General features: G+C 43.2%; 1 protein-coding gene across 2 annotated transcripts; it reads left to right on the plus strand.

The window, feature by feature from the left end:
* Positions 1–327: 327 nt before the first annotated feature.
* Positions 328–24,246, plus strand: KCNJ2 (potassium inwardly rectifying channel subfamily J member 2). Of its 2 annotated transcripts, none has more exons than XM_082442939.1 (2): positions 328–8,234; positions 13,248–24,246. In XM_082442939.1, the coding sequence occupies exon 2, from the start codon at positions 13,468–13,470 to the stop codon at positions 14,749–14,751; it is 1,284 nt and encodes a 427-aa protein (XP_082299065.1). In that variant the 5' UTR covers positions 328–8,234; positions 13,248–13,467; the 3' UTR covers positions 14,752–24,246. The 2 variants fall into 2 exon arrangements, with proteins under 2 accessions (XP_082299065.1, XP_082299066.1); XM_082442940.1 differs by having other exon boundaries at positions 328–7,376.
* The last annotated feature ends 1,505 nt before the right edge of the window (positions 24,247–25,751 follow it).

The following is a 25,751-nucleotide window of genomic DNA, read 5'->3' on the forward strand; positions in this document are numbered from 1 at the left end:
AGTTACTTACCTCTTCATTTATGATTTTAGCACATAATCAGGCACTGCCATAGACTGCTATGTTATTTAAAGATTTACTGTGTAAAAATATCTCTTTAAAATATCTTGGGGCTTTCCTGGTGGCACAGTGGTTAAGAATCCGCCTGCCAGTGCAGGGGACATGGGTTCGAGCCCTGGTCCAAGAAGATCCCACATGCCACGGAGCAACTAAGCCCGTGCACCGCAACTACTGAGCCTGCACTCTAGAGCCCATGAGCCACAACTACTGAGCCCGCGTGCCGTAACTACTGAGCCCGCGTGCCTAGAGCTTGTGTTCCGCAACAAGAGAAGCCACTGCAACGAGAAGCCCGCGCACCGCAAGAAAGTGTAGCCCCTGCTCGCCGCAACTAGAGAAAGCCCACATGCAGCAAAAAAGACCCAACACAGCCAAAAATAAATAAATGAATAAACAAATTTATTTTTAAAAAAATAAAATATTTTATTCTTCCAACTAAGTTATTTACTCATCTTGTCATTTTCATCATCCTTAGTAGCAGTAGCCGTGGTAGTAGTATAAACAACTACCGTGGTCTAAGTGACTGCTATGGGTCAGGGATTTCATGTACATTATTTCTAATCTCTATAACAATCTTTCACAACTAGCTAGATCAATGTTGCAAATCATATCAGGCTGACTGGAAGCCCAAATTCTCCCCACTGTGCAGTTCTATCACCATTGTCAAGGTCATAATTTAGAACATCCTTGAAAATCAATGCACTGGATATAATTTGAAAGAACTGCAATTAAAAAAAAAGTTGTGGGCTTCCCTGGTGGCGCAGTGGTTGAGAGTCTGCCTGCCAATGCAGGGGACACGGGTTCGAGCCCTGGTCTGGGAGGATCCCACATGCCGCGGAGCAACTAGGCCCGTGAGCCACAACTGCTGAGCCTGCGCGTCTGGAGCCTGTGCTCCGCAACAAGAGAGGCCGCGATAGTGAGAGGCCCGCGCACCGCGTTGAAGAGCGGCCCCCGCTCGCCGCAGCTAGAGAAAGCCCTCGCACAGAAACGAAGACCCAACACAGCCAAAAATAAATAAAATTAATTAATTAATTAAAAAGAAAAAAAAATTGTAAGAGATCATACCCATATACACTAATATGTATAATATACATAACTAATAAGAACCTGTTGTATCAAAAATAAATTAAAAAAAAAAACACACACAAAGAAACTGTCAGTCGAAAGGAAAGCTTCACTAGTGTCAGCTTAGTGCGAGTGAAGAGAAGACAAGAATCCAAAGTTGAAGTGAGGGTTCTTCTGCCCCTCGAGAGCTCTGTCTTGGCAAAGGGGAGTTCCAGGCAGAGCTCTGGCCCTTGAGGCTTCTGAGGAGGAGTTGCTACCATCAGGACAAGCATGGATTTCTGTACATGAGCCCCTTTGGAAAACTGATGACACCTACAGACCTCTTCTCAGAGTAGTATTTTTAAATGCATCAAATGAAATAGGTCAGATTGCAAGGGAGGCCGATTATATTAAAATAAAGCTATTAGAATATTTTTTAAACCTGCAATATGGTAATATACATGCCTCTTTTAGTAATACATTAAATAACAAGATCTAGCAGCAGGTCTTATAAGTACCATAATTTTGAAGTAGTTTTGAACTTGAAAGATGTTTTGAAATGTCTACAATGACTCCAGCATGATGTGAAAAATCCATGATTTGTATTGGTGACAAAGTCAAGGTCATGCTGATATTACTGTGATTTGTTGCTTACATTACAATTGGAAAACATGCCAAATTTCAGTTAGAGATGAGTGAAAATAAAGATGTAATTTATTCCCATGCAAGTTCACAAACCCTAGATTAAGAAGCCCTTCAATAAATTCTGATAGTACCTGGAAGAATAAAAAAGAGATCATACCCTTTGACCTGGTAATTCCATATTTGGAAACCTACTCTAAGAAAACAGTAAGAGATGAAGATAAACATTAATCTACAAGGACAGTTAATACATCCTTGTGAGCATAAAAAAAAGAATATAAATTCATAAGAATAGGTGATGATTAATTACAGTATGGTTCATACATATTATGGAAATAAAATACATGCAAACATTAAAATATATGCTTACAAACAGTTTTTGATTACATGACAAATGCTTAAATATAAAAAGTTTGGTACTCATTTTTCAAAAAGTATGACACTATTGATTTAAAATTATGAAAAATAAAGACATAAAAATAGAAACAGAACTAAAGGACAAAGGGAAAGAGATACCCAAAGTATTTATAATGGTGGGAATATGAATTTATTTTATTTTCTGTATGTTCCTACATTCTTCTATATTTGTAATGTTTATCTTGTACGTATCTCACAATGGGCATATATTGTTTGACAATTAAAAAAAAGACTTAAATACACTTTACACTTAAAAACCCACACACATAAACTGTTAAAGCCCATACCCCCAAACTTAGATATTCAGGTATGTATGTAACCTTTCTTTCAAAAGTATCATTACAGTATTGTTGACGTTACTCAAAATGTTTTGCATTTTCTTTGTAGCTTGTGGCACCTTCCTTAAATGTTTACAACAGTGAGGAGCATTGATCGTGTGAAGTTGTTTGTTTTGTTGTTGTTATTGTTAGTTCTCGAAAAAGCCAAGTTGCGTGCGTCTTATGGCAGGGCTATCAGGTCAAAGGGACCACCATCTGTGTTAAAAGGGAATGAACCGAAGCTGTAGAATATTACCTTTAAGAGTGCTAACCTGCCACAGATAACACAAATGAAATGATCATCACAATCATTGTGTTAAGAATGACAGTAACGTGAGGTCTGGCCCTAAGATGAATATGGCATTTTCGGAGTGTAATTGTCTCACCCACATGAGATAAATAAAGGCCTCCAGAGCATAACAGAGAGAATTTACTAAATAATAATTCAGGTGCTCTGGAAGTGTGAGCTTCTTAAAAAACCATCCCACTTACTGTTGCTGGTTTTAACATATTTGATGGAAAACAAGGATATATTTAATGGACAGAGTAAGCATTCAAATGATTTCTCATAAATGAGTGTATGATTTTCTTGGACAGAAATGTATAAACATATGCACATTTGCAAACACACAGGTAGCTTACTTTTCCAGAGCTCTTTCTCAACTATTCCTAACACAGCAAATACAAGGTCTGAAGCATTTAAGTGCTCTGAGAAGCTAAAATAGATGTCATAAATCCATATCCTGCAGCTTTTTTATCCAAAAAGGAAACTGACCAAAACAAGGTAACTCCAAATTTAGCATATGCTCATACTATTTCAAAAATATACATCCACTTTAAGCCCTTTAGACCATATTTACTTTTACTTTGCATATATTTTTAAACAACCTTGGTTACATAATTTCTCAGCCCAGTGCATATTAGAATCAACAAATTGGACAGAACACGGTGACAGCCTGGTAAATTCAAGGCACACTGGCAGAAGCAAAAATGAGAAGTGAAGGCTCATTGATGGAGAAGAAGGAAAAACAAGCAGAAAGGGGTCATTTAATGTAGAAGACACTGCTCTTATTGTATCCTGATAGGCCCACTCTATTGCAGGTAAAAATGAAATAGCTTATGTTTATTATAATGAGTCATTACTGCGTCATTATTCAAAAGTCATCTTATACTCAAAAATATTGTTACTTTCATTCTTTTCATCATTCAACTGACATTTATTGAGCTTGATTTTTTTACTCGGCCATGCGCAAGGCAATAAGGATATAAAGAAAAAAAAAAAAAAAAAAAAAGACCTGGCAGCAGACTTTGAAAAGCTCCCCATTGGTAGGTGGAGACAAATACAGGGAAAAATATATCTGTAACAGCATGAGAGGAACAAAATATGCTGTACTAGAACTATGTACAGAGTGCTACAGGGGCAACCAGTTAGGGTTTGAGGATGCATACATTACATAAGGGAAAATAATTCCCAATCAAACAAATTTCAATTATTTAGAAAAGCCATTAAGTCAGGGGCCCCCAGCCCCTGGGCACAGCCTGGTACCGGTCCATGGCCTGTTAGGAACTGGGCCGCACAGCAGGAGGTGAGCGGCGGGTGAGTGAGCGAAGCTTCACCTGTCGCTCCCCGTCGCTCCCCATCGCTCGCATTACCGCCTGAACACCCGCCCCTCCCCTCCCCAGTCCGTGGAAAAATTGTCTTCCACAAAACCGGTCCCTGGTGCCGAAAAGGTTGGTGGCCACTGCGTTATGTGACATGCTGCATTCCCAGGTCTGCCAGATCAGTTAGGCGTCATCGCTGTGTGTGACAAATGGCAAATAAGTCTTGTGGACTAAATCCCATTGCTTTAGAGGAAACTGTGCAGGCAGCGGCATGCAGGAAGGACGTGCCATTCTTAGAAGCAGCTTATAATTTACACACACAGTTACACGCATATAGTCAGAGCCGGGGGCATACCATCATGGACAAAATCTGAGCGAGGGGCAACCCTGCCTTCTGGTGTGCTCTCAGCATCCTTAACACAACTACGCAAGCTATTATGTCACACGTGTTGTCTTCCATTCTAGAGACTTCCCCATAAATTCTAATCCATTTCATTGTACTCCTCAGACATTCTCCAGATTTTCCTTTTTGCACAAATCCACTTTCGCACTTAATCAGAGGCTGCCTTATCTTGTCATTTAGTCATTTCACTTGTGCATTGCCTGTCTTCTCAATTAGAGATTGTGACTTCTTAGAGAGAAGGAACTGTTCCTCCTAGGGCTCTTCTGTCTGCTATCTCACCTAGCACACAGCTGAAGTACAAAGTAGCTACTCAACAAGTAGCTACTACCCTTGATTGAATTTATTATGGAGATGAAATCTTACCAGTGCAGTAAGTGAAATTGCCAAAGCAGTTTCCCAACAGATAAGATTACATTCAGTGGCTTAAAATACCCTAGTGGATGGCCTGTCCTCATAGCAGCAGACTGCAAACTCATCCTGTCTACAGTTCAAGTCAATATAACATTTACTTATTGATGATTATTCATTATTACTGCAAAGACTAGTAAGTGGTTCTTACTACCTAGTAGATGCAAATAACAGGAGTTTTTCATCTTTATCATTATGAAATTGGGCTGCATAGATGGTTAACAGACACCTGAAAATATATCTAATTGCTGGTGATCTTTACATAAATGCAAAGGAAAGATTTATGTTCCTCGTGAAACAATCTCCTTCTGCGTCACACGACCATTCATAATCTGACTGCAGATCTAGACTGTGACTAATATTTGGCTTTAATATTATAGGTGGTTACCATGGAGGGAATCAGTAAGAGCATAATTGTCACTTCCTTGGAAAAATTTAACCCACAGATGGATCCCAACACTCAGCTGCACTGGTGTCCAAAACCAATGGGGACTTTTTTTGCTAAATAAGGACTGATTCAGCCAAAAAGATATACTCTGACTAGAGAAATCTGTATTACGCATGGCTCCAAAAAAGTATATTTACCCAAGCACTGAATGTTTTGGAATACTAGAATTTTCCTAATAGGGACGTAGTGAAAAGTCTCTCTCATTAATTAAAATGCACATTTACATTTTTCTTTATAAGAGGAAGCAATAGAGTTAATCAATGCTATCCTGAATTTACAAAGTTTCAGTTACTAACAAAAGTTAATCCTTCATGTTTCCTTATTTAGCTAAATAATTAAGGTGAAAATTCTATTCAGATTGGGAAGCTGCTTATTAAAATAATCAACTTTTCTCTAATATTCTACTTCAACAAATAAGCCTCGCTGCATAGCATTACATGGGAGGTGAAAGTGACATTGATGAGAAAGACGCCCCTTTGCCCAGATAAATACATGTATTTATTTGCCCCCCTCCCATCAGTAAATTTATACAAACAACCATAATCTTGTAACTTTGCATTCATTTCTTTAAAGATTTTTCCTATCATATGAAACTATCCTGGCCTGGGGTGTATTCAGTTTACTTAGAGTGGCATATGAAAGTAAAACAATTTCAACCCTAATTCCAGAGAAATGGCACCCCTTTCTGGGTGACTGGTTTTGAACTACAGCTCATTACCTGGAAATAAGAGTGTTGCCTCTCTGAATTCCTGTGGTTTGGAAAATTCTTAGCCATCTACAGATACATGGATTGAATCACAGTAAAGAAGAGAACATCTATAGATGATGAATTTCTTCCTCTTTCCATTTAGGTTTAATATGCTTTGAAGGATTAATTGGACCTCTCCCGCCTGTTCCTTAGAAGAAATCCACGAGGAAACCCATTTCAGAGGAAGCTTATTGCAGTGCAGTGAGCTGTACCGAATCCTCTGTCCTCTGGTTATGCAGAATTAGCTTCTCTGTCTCCAGGCTCTTTTAGCTTTAGGCTACAGCCTGGCTTTCTATACGTCCATCTCTTTTGCAGAGTTGATCCAAACGGTCTATAAATAACACTTGGCTTAACACAGGTTAAATTAGACCTCCCTGGCGTGAAGCATTATTCCCACGGAGAGGACTTTAAAAGGCAAGACAGTTGGTACCAGGGCTCGGACTACTGTACTACCTCAGCAAATGGAATGAAACAGCAATGCGCTTGGCTAGCAGAGAGTCACACCGCGTGCGCAACCCGTTCCAGACCCTTTGAATCTCAGCGTCTTCCTCGGTGCTAGGGAAAGTGGCCCACTTGCTAAGGCGGGATTAAGAGCGATCTGCAAAACCCAAGCGTATTTCACCAGCACCTCCTAGGGGCCGCGTGCGGGTATGAGGCTCGGAGGTGGGTCCCGGCGCAGACCCTTTGCTTCAAGTGTCAGTTTCACTCTCCCACACGCACCAATCCAGCCGGGCTGTGCCGCCCAGAATACGAGCTAGTTTGTTGAAGTAGTTTGGCGTCTCTAGGAGGCCTTTCAGAGGTTTAAATAAACTGTGCGGAAGACACATTTGATCGCTTGAGGAAATGCACATTCAACACACACACACACACACACACACATACGCAGGGATTTCAAACTTGGGGGACTCCTAAATATCCTTTAAGAGCAAAGCTGCGTTATGACACCAAAGTACTCAGACACACACACACACACACACACACACACACACACACACACACACGGTTTAATCTGTAACGTTCCAGGGTCCACACCCGGTTCACGCTGAAGTTGACAGAGCTTCTGAAAGGGTCTACGCGCTCTCGCCTGGCTGCTGGGGAGGAGGGCTGGGAGGCGCTGGTGCGCGGCAGCGCTGAGTGTCTGTAGGAGTCGCCGTTCCAGAGAGTTCATTACTCTTTAATTGCTCTGATTTTAGATCAGCAGAGCGTGCCGGGCGCTGGTGCAGACGGAGATTGAGGGCGGGCCCTGCGAGAGCGAGCGAGCGGCTCAGCCTTCCGAGCAGTCTGGGCGCTTTGTAAGTAATCGACCCCGAGCCGGGAGGAGGAAGAGCTGCTTCTCGCAGGCGGCTGCAGCCCTGGCGCGCGTCCGAATCCCGCTGGGTTCTGCGAGCCGCTCGCGGTCCCTTTCCCCGTTTAATTCGCGGCTCCTCGTTGCACCGCCGGTCCGGGGGGGACGGGGGCGGATTCAGGGGGTGGGAGGGGGGTGAAGGGAGAGGAAGACGCGCCCCGGCTGGAAGGCTGAAACGCCAGCCTCCCCGGCTGCCACCGCTTCTCCCGGCCCCCGGCCCCTCGCGAGCCTCTGGGGGCGCACGGCCCGCCCCGCCGCCACGGACGACAGAAGAGGGCAAGTGTAGGGCTGGCGAAGGGGTCGGAAGCTTTGCCCAAGGGCCAGGCTGCCATCGGGCAGCCGCAAGAGCCTGGCCGCGGCGCTTCCCACCTGCTGCCGGCCGGGCCGGGGCGCAGCTTCCCCCTCCCTTGCGCGGCCGGACCGGCGGCCGGGGCGCGGGGCGGGCGGAGGCGGGGGCGGACGGGAAGGAAGCGGCGGCAGGTTCTCCCCGGCGGCAGCCCCGCGGCCGCGGGCGCAGCATCCTCCCTCCCCGCGCGGTCCCCGGGGCCAGGCGCGCTGCGATTGGCCGGCGCGGCCGGGGGCGGGGCCAGGCGGGCCGGTGGCTCGCGACGCCTCAAAAGAGCCCAGGAAAGCGCAGAGCGCCCTGGAGCCCCGGCCAGCGCGCAGCCCGCCCGGCGCCGGCAAGCTGGGTCTTGGGAATGCTGGTTCGCCCTGGCTCGCTCGCTTGTACAAACTCCTGGATCTTACATGCCTCTGTAACCCCCCACTTCCACTCCATGTCCCCATGCTCCTGCGCCGGCAACAGGTAAGGGCTGCTGTGTGTTTTCTTCCCTCCTTTCCTCTCGTTGCCTGCGCGTCCCGGGGAGTGGGCTCGGGCTGCCGTCCCCGGCCCTCCCCCGCCCCGCCGCCCCAGAGGTGCCCAGCTGTCACTCTGCCGTAGCGCTCACCCACGCTCCGGAGTCCCAGACCATGCCTATGGAGTTTGTGCGCGCACCAGAACACCCCCAGAGCTAAAAATACTGAGACATGCTTGGAACAGTTGAGCAATAGAAACAGATTTCTCTGCAGCATCTGTCTGTGCTCATAACTTCCAATGCACCAGCTGTAGCGAGATACTGAGTTTGGAGACAAGGGCGAGGGAGCCTCTGTTCGGTCTCGCTCTAAGGGGAAAAAAAAGGGGGAGCGGGTGCGTCTAGAGTACTGGTCTCAGACTTCGGCAAACCTTGGGACGCAGCGCTGGTCTGGATCCCTGGCGTCTTCCCCCACCCCCACCCCCGCCCCCGCCCCCGCCCCCGCCCCTTTGTCATTGCTTCAAGTGTAGCTTCGAGTTCCAAACCCAGCGAGCGTCTCAAAGTTGCTTTGCTGGGGAAGAGAGCGGGAGCTCGCGTTGGATTTCAGCCGGAAGACCGCAAAACTTTCACATCCTATGTCACTCTCCCCTGAGCAACTTGTTATGCTTTGTAATAATAATATTAACACCGAAATTGGAAGACAGTGTGGTTTCAGGGAAGCACAGTGGTCAAAACGACTTGATTCTGCAGAAGATTGCATCATAACATAGAGTCATCATGACAGTTGAAAAAAAAAATCGAGGTAGGAAACGGGCAGTTTATCGTCTGTGTCTGGGTAATCCTGTCAGTAGGATGGTAACTGGAATACCTGTGAATCCTGGGGATTTTCATAAACTCAGAATTTACCTTTTAGGAAACAAGGCATTATTTGAAAACGTGTTTTGGGTGTGCGAAGAGTGCATATTGCTTTGTACCACTTGTTTTCTTTTCACGTTAATAATCGGTAGGCTGTCAGATTTCCTCTCGCTCACCGCTGTTGTGTGTCTGCTGTATGTTACCTGTACACGTGCTAGCTTTTTCCTGCTCACTTCCAACCCTGCCCCAAGTGTTTTATTTATATTTGCCATTATCCGGAAAAATCCCCAGGCTCAGGAGTAAGAGATGTTACTTTAAGGAGGGTGGGGGGGGGGGGTGACAGTTGGGGTCAAGGTCATGTCACTTTACTTTCAGCCCCTCCTCCTCCCCCTTTGCTGGCACTTTCTTTTATATTATTGCTCTCCATAGGAATATTTGTTCCGAGCTCTTGTGAATGTGGCGTTAAACACACACACACACACACACACACATACACACACACACACGCTATTTCTACTTCCTTCAGACTTTCTGGTTGTAGAATCCCTGGTTAGCTGTAGAGTCCTTGTATGACTTTTGAGTAGCATGAGAGACTGACCATGTCTTTACCTGAGCAGCCGGACTGTTTCAAGCTTTTTTCTTTTTAGTGTGTGTTTTTTGTCGGCCAAAGAGGTATATTTTTCAGCGTGTGCACATGTTGAGTGAGGCTACGTGCATTGTTGGGTGTAAAAGTTATAGGGCTCACGTAGACGACTGGGTATCCCGCCTCCCCTACTGCCCCTCCCCCTCCCTTCTGTTTACTGAGCCTCTGAGAGGTTGCTTCGCTAGCCTTGAGCTCTAATAGCAACAGCGTGCCCAGAGCACACTCAGGCCGGTGTATATGGCGTCAGCAGGGGAATAGCAGTTCTAGACACTCAGCTGACCTCTCTTTCATCCCAGGGCACTTTCTTTTACCATCCTTATTTCCTATCCTTCCTTAGAAACTTTCTTATTTGCTCCACGCCACGACCCTATGAGGGGACCCACTTATTCTCATTTGTTCTTCCTGGTTACATGTTTCTGTTCTTTTATACTCCATATTGGGAATATTTCCTTTGTGGTAAAAGTGATTTGGATGCGTTCATTTACACCGTGTTGTCTCCTCGACCGTGTATATGGGTCCACAGCTGTCTCTCCTTGAACATCTACCTTGAGATTGAAGCCCTGAACTATTTTTTTCCATTGCTTGTGCTTCGTTTTGGCTCGGCCTATAAATAGTCTTAACATGAAGAAAATCACATGTAGCCTCTCAATTTCCCAGGAATACTTTCTACCTCATTGGTTATACCCTGGGTAAAAATGATTATCTGTGTCTATTGAATTTATATCAGGCCCTTAAATATTTTAGCTGAAAATGGGGGAATTTACACATTGTTCATCAAACCAAGTATCAGTTCTCCTGAGTTGTGCCCATCGAGGACTCCAGTCACGTGATGTTTTCATCTATTCTTAATCAAATGTTTCTTAAAAACGTATCAAGAATAGAGCCCTAAAATGAAGTTACCCGAAAGCCCTATTCCTAATTAAAGTCCTTTCCCAGATGCTCATGAATCGGTGACTTTCAGTGTGAGAAGCGCAGGCAAGGAAGTTTTCTGCTTGCTTGCGGCCACTCAGGCATGCGGGCAGGTTCATAGGAAAGACATCCTTCAGGGTGGAATATTAAGACAATGACCCTCGCACGCGTTGGCAGGTTCTAGATTTTTGCTACGTCATGAGCTCCACCAGAGTCTGAATACGCATCATGTGTGCGCGCACATATACACACATCAATCTGTTTCGGAGCATACCTGCTGGAAGTGACAAAAGTTTCCATTTTGCCAAAAAAAAAATCTTTTTTCCCCCCTTTCCAGGCAGAAATGGTAGAATTTCTAAATGATGCTCCACATATGGAACAAATTCTGTCATTAGCAATGGAAATAAGACAATAATAGTGCTCGATACAGGCTCTTTTCAAGATTCTAAATGCGGAAAGCTATTCGTAGGAAGCTGGTAGTGTGTGTTTTGTGGAATTCAAACTAATGTCCTGGGGTCAAGATTTTTGGAAAGTCATAATTCAGTCTTTAGATTTCTTATGGTTGTTATGCTTTAATCTGGAAAGAGTGCAGAAATAAGTCAGAAGAAATTTGAGACTGTCTACTCATGGTCCCTAATGGTAACTCAGATGGAAGGATTGTTTTGAATCATGAAAAGGGAATTTCTTGGTGTCAGCTTATAAGATTCTGAAGTCAAACAGAGCTCAAGGATACAAGCACTATTTAAATGAGGCCTCCCTCGCCCCCCTTTTTGGAAAATGCACCTGCATTCGGTGTCATGTTGTTATCTCTGTTTTTGTGTAGAAATGCTTGGCAATTTCATATGAGCCAAGTGAGCTGAAATCGCTGTTTAAAAAAATTCTTTCCATGTCCAGGATCTAGAACCCTGAGGAATAGGAGTCTTGTTTCTTTTGTCCAAGTACAAACTTCATGGGGAAGCAGACAAAACATTGAAGCAGGTGGAAGGCTGGGAAGGCACAGCAACTTCTTTTTATAAAGTAATTCAAAGGCACTTTCAAATCAGGCATCATTTAGGTGTCAAAAGCTGCCAAAATGTAACACACATTGCAATTTTCACAGATGACTAATCTCAGGAAAAATGTGTTGGGGCACATTCTTGCATAATAACTTGGATAAAAAGGGAGAAGTGAAAAGACTGTAACAAGACATTTTCAAAGACAATGCACCTTGCCTCTCTTTAAGGGGGTGCCCGAAAACAGTTCCATGATTTGCTTTCTTTGTTTGCAGTTGGCTTGGCTGAACGTGGTTCTCTTAAGTGCTTAATCTGAATGTGGCTTGAGGGGGAGAAAGAAAAAGTGGGGTCCTCGTCATCAGGGCTTCGTTGAGCGTCACTTTTCTTTCTCAGATCTGTGCTATATTCATTCTTTAAAATTTGTATTTGGTTAACAAAACACCCTAGACCTTCTCCTAGGTTTTTGTGAGTCCAGGAAAAACTAGTCTCTTTGGAGCAAAATTGGAAAGTCAAAGTCAATAGGTGGTTTTTACCTGGGCCGGGGTGGGGAGAGATGAAGCAAGAGGAGAAAACTGAAAACTACTATTTGTTTTCATTAAGTAAAGGTGAGTGCATTCTCCATAGGAACAGAGAGCAAGCAGCAGCCCTGGAAGTGAAAAGTCAGCTGAGGGACCCTTATGATTTACTACTGCAAAGCCGTCCCTGTTTGGGAAAATATAGACTTGGACTTCCACGAGATGAGTTCCAGCCTTATGTCAATCCGCTAAAGACCTGGTCCTTGGGCACAAAGGTGCTTACTTCCAAGCCTGTCATCACACATGACAATCCCATCTCCAGAGACTTTCAGGACTCTCATTGCTAGGCAACAGGATCTCTCTGTATCCCCCAGAGTAAACCTGTGTCTTCAAGTCAGAATCACTTGCGCTAACAGAGATGTTATCAGGCGTTTCTGCCTAGTGGCTGCTTTCTGTGTGCGAAGTGACGGAATAAGCCCAAACAGTCTCCAGAAACCGGGATCCCTTTCATATGATTAGAAGGGCTGTCTGCTCAGTTTTATCTTTTAAACAAAATAGTCGGTGCTTTTGGATTTCAACTTGTCATCAGGGGCTCTCATATTCTCTCAACATGCACCTGCTGTTCAATTAATATTAACATTCTGCGTTCATGCGAAATGATCTCTCGACATGTCCACGTTCTTAAAGCTTCATGACAAACCTTGGAGTCAGAAAGTCTTTCTTCTGCCTAATCACCTGGGACCCCGGCAAGTAGCAAAGGCAAAGGAAGAGAATAAGAGGAGAGAGGTAGCTCTGTAAAGTAGAATATTCCAGATTGCTGGCAAAAAATAGGGGAAGGGAGACCTGAGATTTCAGTTGAAAGACTGTCACAAACAACTAACTCTTCTGTGTTTAATGACTTCATGCTTCTAAATAATATAAGAAAATATTTTCTTTTGTGTCTATTTCTCTGGGGCTACAAGGAAACGAAAAACCCAGTAATTCAACGTAGAGGACATTTATCTATATCTGACCCTGTGTCTGGCTAGGATTGCCTTAGGGAGTAGACTTCATTTTTCCATGACTTCTTTTGTAACGAACGATCTCTCTCTCTCTCTCTCTTTTTTTTGGTAGGACCTGTTCTCTGGATGTCAGCTGAGTTACTAAGGTGACTCTGCACGCCAGGAGAGAGACCTTGGTAGAAGGAACCTCCAGGCTCTTGGAGACCCCCATCTCTCCTTCTTTTCTGTGTGTGTGGGTCTTCACTGAACATTCAAACCTGTTTCTCCAAAGGGTTTTGCAAAAACTCAGACTGTTTTCCAAAGCAGAAGCGCTGGCGTCCACAGCAGAAGTGATGGGCAGCGTACGCACCAACCGCTACAGCATTGTCTCTTCGGAGGAGGACGGCATGAAGCTGGCCACCCTGGCGGTGGCCAATGGCTTTGGGAACGGGAAGAGTAAAGTCCACACTCGACAGCAGTGCCGGAGCCGCTTTGTGAAGAAGGACGGCCACTGCAACGTGCAGTTCATCAACGTGGGCGAGAAGGGCCAGCGGTACCTGGCGGACATCTTCACCACGTGTGTGGACATCCGCTGGCGGTGGATGCTGGTCATCTTCTGCCTGGCTTTCGTTCTCTCCTGGCTGTTTTTCGGCTGCGTGTTTTGGTTGATAGCGCTGCTCCACGGGGACCTGGACGCATCCAAGGAGAGCAAAGCGTGCGTGTCCGAGGTCAACAGCTTCACGGCCGCTTTCCTCTTCTCCATCGAGACGCAGACCACCATAGGCTACGGCTTCCGCTGCGTCACGGACGAGTGCCCCGTGGCTGTTTTCATGGTGGTCTTTCAGTCCATCGTGGGCTGCATCATCGACGCCTTTATCATCGGCGCGGTCATGGCCAAGATGGCCAAGCCCAAGAAGAGAAACGAGACCCTGGTCTTCAGCCACAATGCCGTGATCGCCATGAGGGATGGCAAGCTCTGTCTGATGTGGCGGGTGGGCAACCTTCGGAAAAGCCACCTGGTGGAAGCTCACGTGCGAGCACAGCTCCTCAAATCCAGGATTACTTCCGAAGGGGAGTACATCCCCCTGGATCAAATAGACATCAACGTCGGCTTTGACAGCGGCATTGACCGCATATTTCTGGTGTCCCCCATCACCATCGTCCACGAGATAGACGAGGACAGCCCTTTATACGATTTGAGCAAACAGGACGTCGACAACGCGGACTTTGAAATCGTGGTGATCCTCGAAGGCATGGTGGAAGCCACGGCCATGACCACGCAGTGCCGGAGCTCGTACCTGGCCAACGAGATCCTCTGGGGCCACCGCTACGAGCCCGTCCTCTTCGAGGAGAAACACTACTACAAAGTGGACTATTCGAGGTTCCACAAGACTTACGAAGTACCCAACACTCCCCTTTGTAGTGCCAGGGACTTAGCAGAGAAGAAGTACATCCTCTCCAACGCTAATTCCTTTTGCTATGAAAATGAGGTTGCCCTCACAAGCAAAGAGGAAGAAGACAGTGAAAACGGGGTCCCAGAGAGCACGAGTACGGACACTCCCCCTGACATAGACCTTCACAACCAGGCAAGTGTACCCCTAGAGCCCAGGCCCTTACGGCGAGAGTCGGAGATATGACTAATTCCTCCTCGGGAATAGTTAACTTTGAAACACAGTCTGTTGGTCAAAGGCCCAAAGCAGTTACGCAGACGACGGTACTGGTGAAGAGGTGGTTTGAGACAAGTGACCACGAGGGACTGAGGCTAGCACGATGCTTTCAAAGAAAGACTGTAGGGCTCAGAGATGAACCTAAAGCACTAAACATGCCTCCCCCCCCCCGTGACCCGATGGCACATAACACGTTGTAGACTAAGTTATGGGGTGTTTATGTCTTGTCTTGTGTTTTCATACCAAACTTGAACTTGCAGGCAAGCCTTGGTTGGTTGGGTATTTGATGTCTCCAGAACGCTTCTCTTTAGGGAACAAGAATGTTTTTAAATGGCATCACATTTTTAAATGTTTTCAAGGCAAGACTCTGCCTTAACTTTTGAAAAGCTGCTAACTACACAAACACACGTTGTACTGTTGCGGTGTAGTTTTTCTTGTGTGTAATTTAAAAAGTCAGTGTTGAACTTTCTTGAGAGCTCATGATATGCGCTTCACAGTGGCAAGTATTTGGCCATTAGTTGCCAAAACGAGAGCCTGATTTTTTTGAGGCCAGTAATTTGTTTGCTAGAATTGATTTCTCTCTCTCTCTCTGTCAATCTCTTTCTGGTTACATAAGGGCATTATGTAACACTAGCCAAATGGTAGCCTCCGGGTTGTTGTTATTGTTTTGTTTTTTTTTTTTTTTCCTCCATGATGTTAATGGGTGATCTCAAATTTTAAGTTAGACTACCTAAAATAAATACCAAAGATAATGCACATTTTTGCACAGTGGAGCTTATACTAAAAAGGAAAGAAAGCCCCACGGCTGCCTTGAAATCAAGAGACAATAACTTTGAACCTCAGCAAGACCTTGAACTGCCCTCTCCTTTTGCACCTTATTCAGAAAACAGAACATCACACACACAGTCGAGTAAGTGCAGTGCTTTACATTTCTGTTCCTTCATGTAACTTTCACGTTATAGGAGGAAGAAGACAGGGGAAGAAAAATTCACGCACACGCGATATGAACATCTTTTCTTTCCTTCGAGGTGGTGCTAGCCAGGTGAACGCATACGTTGAGAGACGGTGAGGTGCCCTTAGATTTTTTTCTGGGTTTTTCCATTTTTTGCACATTCCAAAATTTATTCCAGAAGACAAGACCTAGGTTGACAGGACTCGGCATCCTTGACGCTGAGCCATCCAACTTGAAAGATCAATAGGTTTAAACCCCTGCGGCTGAATTCCTTGCCCTGACAGCTCGTACGTACGTCTCCAGCTTGACTTCATCTTCCGAAAGATGCCATGCCTGGCCTCTAGGCTGGCTCTTACTATCAGGCTGTCTGGACTGAGTCCTACGGCATCCGAGGGGCCAGTGAATGCCGAAGTGGGAAGGTGGGAAGATGCAGAAGAGCCCATTTTGACATAGCTCATCAGCTCAAGTATTCAGGAGGGAGGGGAACATTGCTTTTTTTTTTTCTAATGGTACAGAGCAGGAATGAAAATGTCTCAGTAATTTAGGGTCAACAAGAGCCATAAAAATTCTAACAGAGTCACAAGTAAAGGAGATGATGATCTAAAAGGGTCCTTTCCCCTTGATGGATGCGCTCATGCGCTCATGATTGAATCCGAGCTGATCCCTTTTGCCCTTGGAGCCCTAGAGCAGGCTACTTAGGGCACATTGTTTTCCAGAAGCCTCTCCTGCCTGGCTGCCCGACTTGCTAGAAACATTTTGTTTTGTTTTGTTTTCCGCTGTAGCTCAACATAATGGAACTCTCTTTTGGTTTAAAGTTCCTTATTTGTGAATTCTGGGGTTGCTGACTTTTCTTTTTAATTGGCGTCTCAAAATCAACGCTCTTACGGTATTATATCCCTGTATGCCATTAAAAAACAGCTTGTTCTAGAATCCTGTATTTTGTAAACTGTTGTCTGTGATGGTCTCTGGTTCTTGAACAGCCATATCTGAATGCGGTGCCTGCAATAATCGGACAGTCTCTGCTGTTCTCAGCCTTCAGAGTCGATGGGTTTGAACACTGTGGAGTTATTTTCACTGAAACCAAGTTAGAGATATCAAGCAAGTGGATGTTAAGTCCAAACTTAAAGGCAGATTGGGGAAGTTGTTTAGAGAGTTGGAGGGATTGCGTGGACACAGAATTTACATTCTTCTGTAAATGGCAAATGTTCGGCCATTGACAGAGGACGTTGACGGTTTCAGCTGCTGCTATTTCGATATTTTTGCAAAGGAAAATAATCAAACCAAAGAGTATTCAGTGGTCTGTAAATTAAATGAAGATTCAGTGGAGAATGGGGGTGGCCACAGAAAAGGCACCTTCCCATCACACAGCGCTGCCACTTAAAAAGACTTGAGATATTTGAAAGGGGGTGGGTAGGGGGCAAGAATGAGGGAGGGAACTCTTGCAACTTCTTTCTGAAAAAGAGAAAAAAAAAAATCTAAAATTTCTGGTGCACAGGTTTGTTTTTTTTTTTTCAAGAAAATTTTGCAGAAGCTATGTTTTTAAAGTGTACATTTTATAAAGTTTATCAGATATTTTCATATTTAAAGCCAAATGTAAATAGAAGTCTGTAAAGGGAAAAAAATTGCCATAGAAAGTATAATTTCAGTGCAGCAATTTCTGAGAGCTAGTACCTATATGCTACCGGTTAGCATGGTTTTAGCAAATATTTACCAGCCTTATAAGGTTCGTATTGCTATGTTCTTCTGTTATTTATTTCAGCATGGACTGTTGATTTGAAAGCTTTTTCTAGTTATTAGTATTTTCACAGTTACAAGCTTTAAATGGCAATTTTTTTTTTTTTTTTGGTCAAGAGCCAAGACACAGGTAATGCACAACGGTTTTTGTTTTTGGTTTTGGTTTTTTTTGCTGCATTTTACCTTCAAAACATTTGTCATTGACTGGGTTTCCTTAATTAGTGCACACATGTCATTAGAATGCAGGTTGAAGAGACTCACTGTGAATATCTGGGGTCTGTTCCGGGATCTGTGTTGGCTTCTCCGTGGCAAGCAAACCCCCATTGAATTTACTTAGGAATTATTTCCTTTTAAAGAATTTTTGCCCATATCTGGATGGGCATTATATTTTTGGGAGGAGGACTAGATTCCTGGTTATCCTATTTTTAAAGAAAAGGTAGACAAAGTGAATTCTATTTTGATTATTGAGAAAGGAATAGTTTTCTATCCCTCTAAGAGTATACTTGAATCAGACATTTTAAGGATGTCTCCCGTAACTCTGAAACCATTTCCAAATTCCTGGTGAAAGTTTGTTTTATCTTTTTTTTTCAATCCTATCAATGCATTATTTCTTCCCTTCACTTCCTTTCTTCCCTGTCAACTCCCACCTCAAACCCTGATGTTTATTCAGTGAGTTCTGTCCCCTAAATCATGTCACTCTTACAAAAAACAAATGTTGGTTCATATTTGATGATAAGCCACTCAGTAAAGGTAAAAAGCTTGTTCTGAGAAACAGAGTGTTTTTTCACTGTGCCCAATAATGTTAAGGTAAAAAAAAAAAGGAAAGAAAAAAAAGTGTTGCATAGTCACTCACTCCCAACTAGAATCCCTTTTCTAGTTATGTTGGGTTTCAGCTCTGGGCTGCGGTGAATTGAACAATCCCGGCCTTTGACAATCGTGAGAGTTATTATTTTCCCGTTTGCTGTCTTTTTGTATCTAAAGTCTTCCTAATGTACTGCACAAACCATGGATTGTACATATTTTTATATATTATGTCTTATTTTATTATTTCTAAATAAAAAATTAAAAATTGAAAACAAATCAGTGCAAGAATCTTTGGGCTCCCTGTATGGTTACTGTAGCATCCCTGAGATAGAAAGCAAAGGTTCCCAAACAAGAGGGCATAAACCCTGATAGTCTGGATAAATAGAGCCATAGAAATCACCGTAACAGGTGTGGGGTGGCAGATTACTTTAATCCAAGTAAGAGGAAGTCAAGCTCATATTTTGTTTTTGGACAGAATGGCCTAGATAGAGAAGACCGAGAAACAAGCAAACAAAACTAACAAAATGTGTAAGGTTTAGATTTTGAGTCTCTGTGTAACGACAGAGGTTACTCTTTATTGAGCCCAACTGGGTTGGGTTCTGGCTTTCTATTATTTCATTCCCCCGAAACCAAATCAGGTTATTATATTCTCGTGTAATAGACCAGAGTTGGCAAATATGTTCCTTAAAAGGCCAGATAGTAAATATTTTTGGCTTTGTGGAACAGTCTTTGTCAGAACTATGCAGCTCTGCCCTGGTACTACAAAAGCAGCCACGGAGAATACAAAAACAAATGGTGCGGCTGTCTGTCAATAAAACTTTACTTATACAAACAGCTGGTAGGCCGGATTTGGCACATGGTCTATAATTTATTGACCTCTGTTATTGAGGAAGAAACTGAGGCTGGATTTTAAAGCTAATAAATCATCGAGCGGGTATTCAAATTCAGGTTTTATGTGCTTCTAAATTTAGTTTAATCCACTAAGCTATAGAGCGTTTCAGGGCACCAAGGTACCAAGGATCTGTGGTCTCAGAGAAAATGTCAATTCCTCTGGCAAATTTCAAATAGCTTAACTGTTTTCCACCATTGGAAACACTGAGGAAAATCCCCATCCTGAAATATGGGTTGCTCCTTCATATTTTTCCTTTAACAAATATTTTTCTTTTAACAAAGCCCTTACTATGTTTCGAAGATGGTTCTGCATTCTTTATGAGTATTGACTAATTTAATCTTAAGAGCAACCCTATGGAGTGTGCATGATTTTTATCCCTGTTCAAGAAATGAGGGGACTTCCCTGGCGGTCCAGGGGTTAGGGCTCTGTGCTACCACTGCAGGGGGCCCGGGTTTGACTCCTGGTTGGGAAACTAAGATCCCACAAGCCTTGCGGTGCGGCCAAAAAAAAAAAAAAAACAGGAAATGAGGTCACTGAGGCCCAGAGAGGTTGAGTATCTTGTGTAAGCACACACAGCTAGTAAGTATTAGAGCTGAGCTTTAAACTGAGGCCATTTAATTTGCAGCAACATGGATGGACCTAGAGATTATCACACTGAGTGAAGTAAGTCAGACAGAGACAGACAAATACCATATGATATCGTTTATATGTGGAATCTAAAATAAGACACAAATGAACTTATCTATGAAACAGAAACAGACTCACAGACATAGAGAACAGACTTGTGGTTGCCAAGGGGGGGAGGTGGGGAAGGGATGGAGTGGGAGTTTGGGGTTCGCAGATGCAAACTCTTATATACAGGATGGAGAAACAACAAGGTCCTACTATATAGCACAGGGAACTGTATTCAATCTCCTGAGATAAACCATAATGGAAAAGAATATGAAAAAGAGTGTATACATATGTATAACCGAATCACCTTGCTGTACAGCAGAAATTAACATTGTAAATCACCTATATTTCAATTAAAAAAATAAACGGAGGCCATTTAGCACTGGACTGAGCTTTTTATCATTATTCTACGCTTTCCATTTGGAGGCATTCTTGGGAAAAGTTTCATCATTTCGTTTCAGGCCTCTCTGCTTCTCAGCTTTTATTCTCCTTGGTGATGAAAATGCATTCTTTTTCTCCGCATAGGATACTATACATGAGCACAGTGCCCCCACCTCCTTCATAACCTGCTCTGCAATTGCTCCCTTGGTTCCTGAGGCGAGAGGACAACTCACAAAGGTAGATTAATTACAAATAAGCATCGGTTGTGGGATTTAGGTAAATTTCAAACTTCAGATTAATTTCAGTTAACTAGGAATTGCTGAGGCCTGTCCGGAGGTGAAACCACAAAGCCCTGTTACTAACCAAACGGCAGGCACGTCACCACATCACACACTTCCGCTTTCCTCCAGCTGTGGGCCGCCAAAGGTGTAACATGATTCGCTTGGTGATTGGTCCCATTAAACAAGATACAGGATGGTAACTCTAGGCAACAAGTTGAGTGCTATATGAGTCCCACCTCTACTTTTAAAAAAAGAAAATAAAATATGTGTACAAAAAGAAAAGGTGAGGGTGGAATTTCAGAGTTTTTCTGCTTAGGCCTTCTTTTCAGTGAAAGCCAAGCAAGGCCTCCCAACTCCAGCCTCTTTAAGCAACAGCCTCCAGATATAATACTCACAAAGAAGAAAACATGTTTCTCTCTAGAAATTTCCATATTAAAGCTCGAAACACTGACTACATCAATCAGATTTGCTTTCCCAAATTAAATGAAAAAAAAAAAAAGCCTAGCTTTATGCATTTTGAGTGAAGTAAAGAACCAAGTCCATAATTAGCATATTTCAAGAAGCCAGAATCTTTTTTTTTTCTTCAAAATAGTTCAGAGCAAGGAGCCTAGTGACCTGATGATTTGAGCCACTATATGAGGTTTGTTATAATGACAAACATTTTTATATAATTATAAGGTGATGCCTACAAGGCATGGGTGAATAAAACTATCATAGTACCTGGCTCTGGACTAGGTTGACCAGCTGTCCTGGTCTGTTTGGGACACAGGGTTTCCCCAGGATGCAAGACGGGCAGTCCTAGAACTGGAAAAGTCAGTCATCTGCTTTGGAGGCTAGAGGAGTAGAAGTGTTGGGGAAGTGAAGAGAGGGACAGTTAAGAAGAATGTGGAAGGGAGGAGTTTAGAAAAGGTGGGCCAGACTCAGCACAAGCGTTACTAAATAGTGAGAATAATAATGATGGATGACTACACATAAGTGGTTCTCTTCGAATAACTGACGTTTGTTGCCTCAAGGGCATTCATTTTTTTGGAGGAATGGTTTGCTAAAATATCATACAATTCTCTGCCTCGTTCAACAAATAGTGTGTGTTATTTAACGTTTCCTTATGTGGTTCAAGCTACTAGGTGCATCTCTTCCTGGTGGGGTGTGCTTTGAAGTCTGTCCATTAAACAATCAGCTGATATTTTGTCCTTAGCACCATTTAGGTTCTTGCTTCTCTCTGCTGTTTTGAGGAAATCGGATAATCCATTTTAAAGACTATATGACTAATAATAGCCAGAAAGGTACAGGTGAGACACAAAAGACCTGGCTTGAGCGCAGGGTTTTTGTGGTGATGGTACTAATTTTCAGAGATCTTTTTTATTTCAAGTGTGAAATTACGTTCTGAATGGTTGACTCTGTTAATGGGTTTGGCTTCTAGAAAATTCTATTCAATTTGACCAAAAATTTATTGAGGGATTATTATATGGCGCTGGTTACTCAAAACTTTCTGTATGGATTTTGTCTTCAATAGGACACAGTTTGGAAAAAGGGTGGTACCACTGTATATTCATTTTGTCTTAAAACTGAGTTTTATATACAAAAAGTTTCTGTAAAATTACAAGTACCAATTGTTGAATACTTATGACTTATTAGGCACGGCACAGAGATCTTCACTTGATTAAATATTTTTACAGGGTTGTGACCATGGATTCAAATATTTCTGCAACACCTTATTGGGAATCATTTGAGGTAGTTTTGTAAAAACTTTGCCCCCTAGGATGCTGTTCTTTTACTTCTTCCTGCTAGATGACTGCTCTGACCCCAGACACTGCTTAGATTAGGTCTGTGAAATTATTCTTGCTTTTGGGCAAGTATCTGGGTTCCCTGCTGTATAACAAACAAATGAGTCAAATCTCACACTGTGTCCTTTTATTTGGCTTTTGTTTTTCAAATTTTTGCTAAAACAGTTGTATGTCTAAAGTCCCAGTTAAGCAATGTTTTATTTGATCCTGCAAACAAAGAGAGCATGTTTCACTAAATAGCATCTAGGAGTTTCCTTTAAAATATATGAACAGCTGCATTAGGCACTTAGACCCATGAAAACAGATTATTTACCAATAGAGACATTTCAAAGGCAAGTGTGGACATATCCCTGACAACACTCAGCAAAACACCCTCAGATGGCAACCATTCATACAAAAACTAAGGAGAGGGGCTTCCCTGGTGGCGCAGTGGTTAAGAATCCGCCTGCCAATGCAGGGGACACGGGTTCGAGCCCTGGTCCGGGAAGATCCCACATGCCGCGGAGCAACGAAGCCAGTGCGCCACAACTACTGAGCCTGCGCTCTAGAGCCTGCGAGCCACAACTACTGAGCCCACGAGCCACAACTACTGAAGTCCGCGCGCCTGGAGTCCGTGCTCCGCAGCAAGAGAAGCCACCGCAATGAGAAGCCCTCGTACTGCAACGAAGGGTAGCCCCTGCTCGCCGCAACTAGAGAAAGCCCGCACGCAGCAACAAAGACCCAACACGGCCAAAGAAATAAAAATAAAAAATAAATAAATTTATTTAAAAAAAAACAAAACTAAGGAAAGTGGATCCTCCATGCCAGAGGTTTTCTTCAGTCCTGCCATGAGCTCTTGGTGGTCAGAGGTCTCCTCCCTGCCTTTGCAGCCTCCGCTGAAAGTTACAGCCTGCATCACCTGGGCACATCCAGTCAATGAGGCAGCTGAAGAAGATGCCCCAGGGTTGCCATAGAAACGGAAAGAAGCATCGAAGCACCTTCTCCTGCATACTCCTTAATTTAATCTGAGTGACTTTATTCAAGAACCAAAAATAAAACGTGCACCAGGATGTAATTATATAAAAAGCTGTGTTGGACGATAAATACAGTATGTACTTTTGCCTTGGTGTACAGCTCTCTTCTCCCTTCTATTCTGAAACATTTGAACTTTTCCAGCAGGAGTCTTCCTGTAAGGTTTAATTGAAGCGAGGCCCAGATTTACCAAGATAAGGCAGTGAGCCTTGCTTGGGAAATTCTACCTTGCCCCGGCTCATATGTGTTATATGAACGTAGAGTCTCCTAAAACAAGGCCCACTTCCAGGGTCTGCTCATATTGGACCATCTAAGCTCACTGGCACCAACTGAAATTGCTCTGCCTTCAGGCGTTCACCAGTCTTAAACATTCTATAGGTTTACGATCATTTTCTAGGATAATAAAAAGAAGTGGACAGGGGAATGCCAGAACAGCAATTAGTGGAGAAGGCCAACAAAAAAAATTTTTTTTTTAAATCCTGTTGCTACTTGCAATAAACAAGCTGCTTTCACAACAGAGAGACGGGGGACGGAGATGCAAAGGCCTCAGCAGTGGTCCTATTGCAATACTCACCTGGGAGAAAGGGGTCAGGATGGAAAGAGTCTGCCCCCATTAGAAGTTTACACCTTCGAATGGACTGATGAATTACGTTGGCTAGAAGAAAAAGTTACCTCTTCTTCCGACCATCCTTAAGTGAAATAAGGCAGTCCTGAACCTGCACATTGGCATGATTTAAAAAGGGCTTAGGTTGCTATTTCCTGCTAGTGATTTGCATGAAGCTCTGTGCAATGTAGGATTTACTTAAAAAGGAAAATGCAAAGGTACAAGGTGTGTCTGGTGAGAAAGAATACAACCCTATTTGTTGTAAAAAAAAAAAAAAACTGTGCTGGTTCAGTTAGTGCCATTTGTAAAACTAGACTGGCCATATTGTTTAAATGCATATGAAAACCAGCTACATGCTTGCAAAACAAAACGAAAAAAAAAAAAAAGAGAAAGAAAAAAACAAAAGGAACTGAAGAATTTCCTTGAATACCTACCTAAGCTTGGAAATTTTTACTTTAATGAATCTAGAATTTCCAGACCTTTGTACCTAGACGCATGGAACAACCACTCAGAGGAAGTTATTACTCTGTCCATATTAGTGGCACAGAGGAGTTGAGTTCTTGTAGGTTGATGTGGAGAAAACAAATCAACAACATCAACAGCAAAAATCCCCAGAAACAATCCATCTGAACTCAGAGCCATGCAGATATTTAAAGCTGTGTTTGAGGAACTTCAAATGTATGTTCACATATATATATATATTGTTCACATATTTATTTTCCTTAAAGAAACTTGCAATTCTAAGAAATTCTTTAAGGAACCACCAATAAGTTTTGTGCAACAGATTTTATTTCTCCCTTATCTTTTTATTTCTGTGTAAGATGCATTTAACCCCACTTAGCGAAATATTATTTGCAACCTGAGTCATCTTCTGCAGAGAAATGGCTGCAAAAAGTTGCCTTTCTAAGGACTTAAGACTTTTGAGCCTTAGTCTGCTCACTGGAAAATAAGAACAAAAACAGAATTTTGTGAGATTTAAAGGGAGAGAGTTTTTGTAAAAGTGCTTCATAAATTATAAAGTACTATACATATTTTAGTTTTATACTTGTAGTGGCAGTTTTTCATTTTCTCATATAGATAGTTTTTACTCCAAATTCAAGACATTTAAGTCTAACCAGAAAGAAGGGAGCTCGTCACATTTGGGAAACATTCACCAAGCATCAAGCATCTAGAACTATGATGGGTGTTGAAGGTCCAGAGGTACTCTTTTCAAAGAGCTTGCAGTGGCATGAAGGAAATGAGAACAACAATTACAGTAATCTGATTTTATATTTCTATATTTGTGCTCTGACTTTGGCAATCAAAGCAAAAGACCTCCAGTACAGTGTCTGTGCAAGAAATGCAAGCATACTTTTTTCCACTCTTGCTGAGAAAATCCATCCCATTACCTGCCACGTTATATTATATGCATTAAATGCCAAGGTGGTTTTCTTTTTTTCTTGCACTGGAGTTTATAAGGTGGTACTTATGCACCTGGAGCCTGGTGCCACGTGAAGGGAAGTTGTTATTCTTGGCAAAATGCCAAACCTATCAGATTACAGAATCGATTTCCTTTATCTTGGGGCACTGGACTCTTTTCAGGACGCAAGAGGGATAGGATTTCACAGCTTGTTTGGACATGCTGGTCGTTTCTTATTCTCATTTTTTTCCGAGAGAAGAGTGTAGTCTCCTGGCACACCTCCTAGTCGGGTCAATGCCTGAACAAGAAATGCATTAGGTGCCCCGGATGCCTTCAGCTGAACAAAATGGCTTTATTGCCCCAAAACACAACTGCTTTCCAAGTGCAAAAGGTTGGCTCTTCCTGGACCTTCTAGCCAAACAAAAGCAGCCTTGCTCTTTGGCAGAAGTTTGGTAA

This window comes from Balaenoptera physalus (genome assembly GCF_965194825.1).
Source record: "Balaenoptera physalus genome assembly, chromosome: 20".
NCBI lineage: Eukaryota > Metazoa > Chordata > Mammalia > Artiodactyla > Balaenopteridae > Balaenoptera > Balaenoptera physalus.

Excerpts from the sequence above, each read along its gene's own strand:
- KCNJ2 (XM_082442939.1), top strand. The coding sequence starts at position 13,468 with ATGGGCAGCGTACGCACCAACCGCTACAGCATTGTCTCTTCGGAGGAG.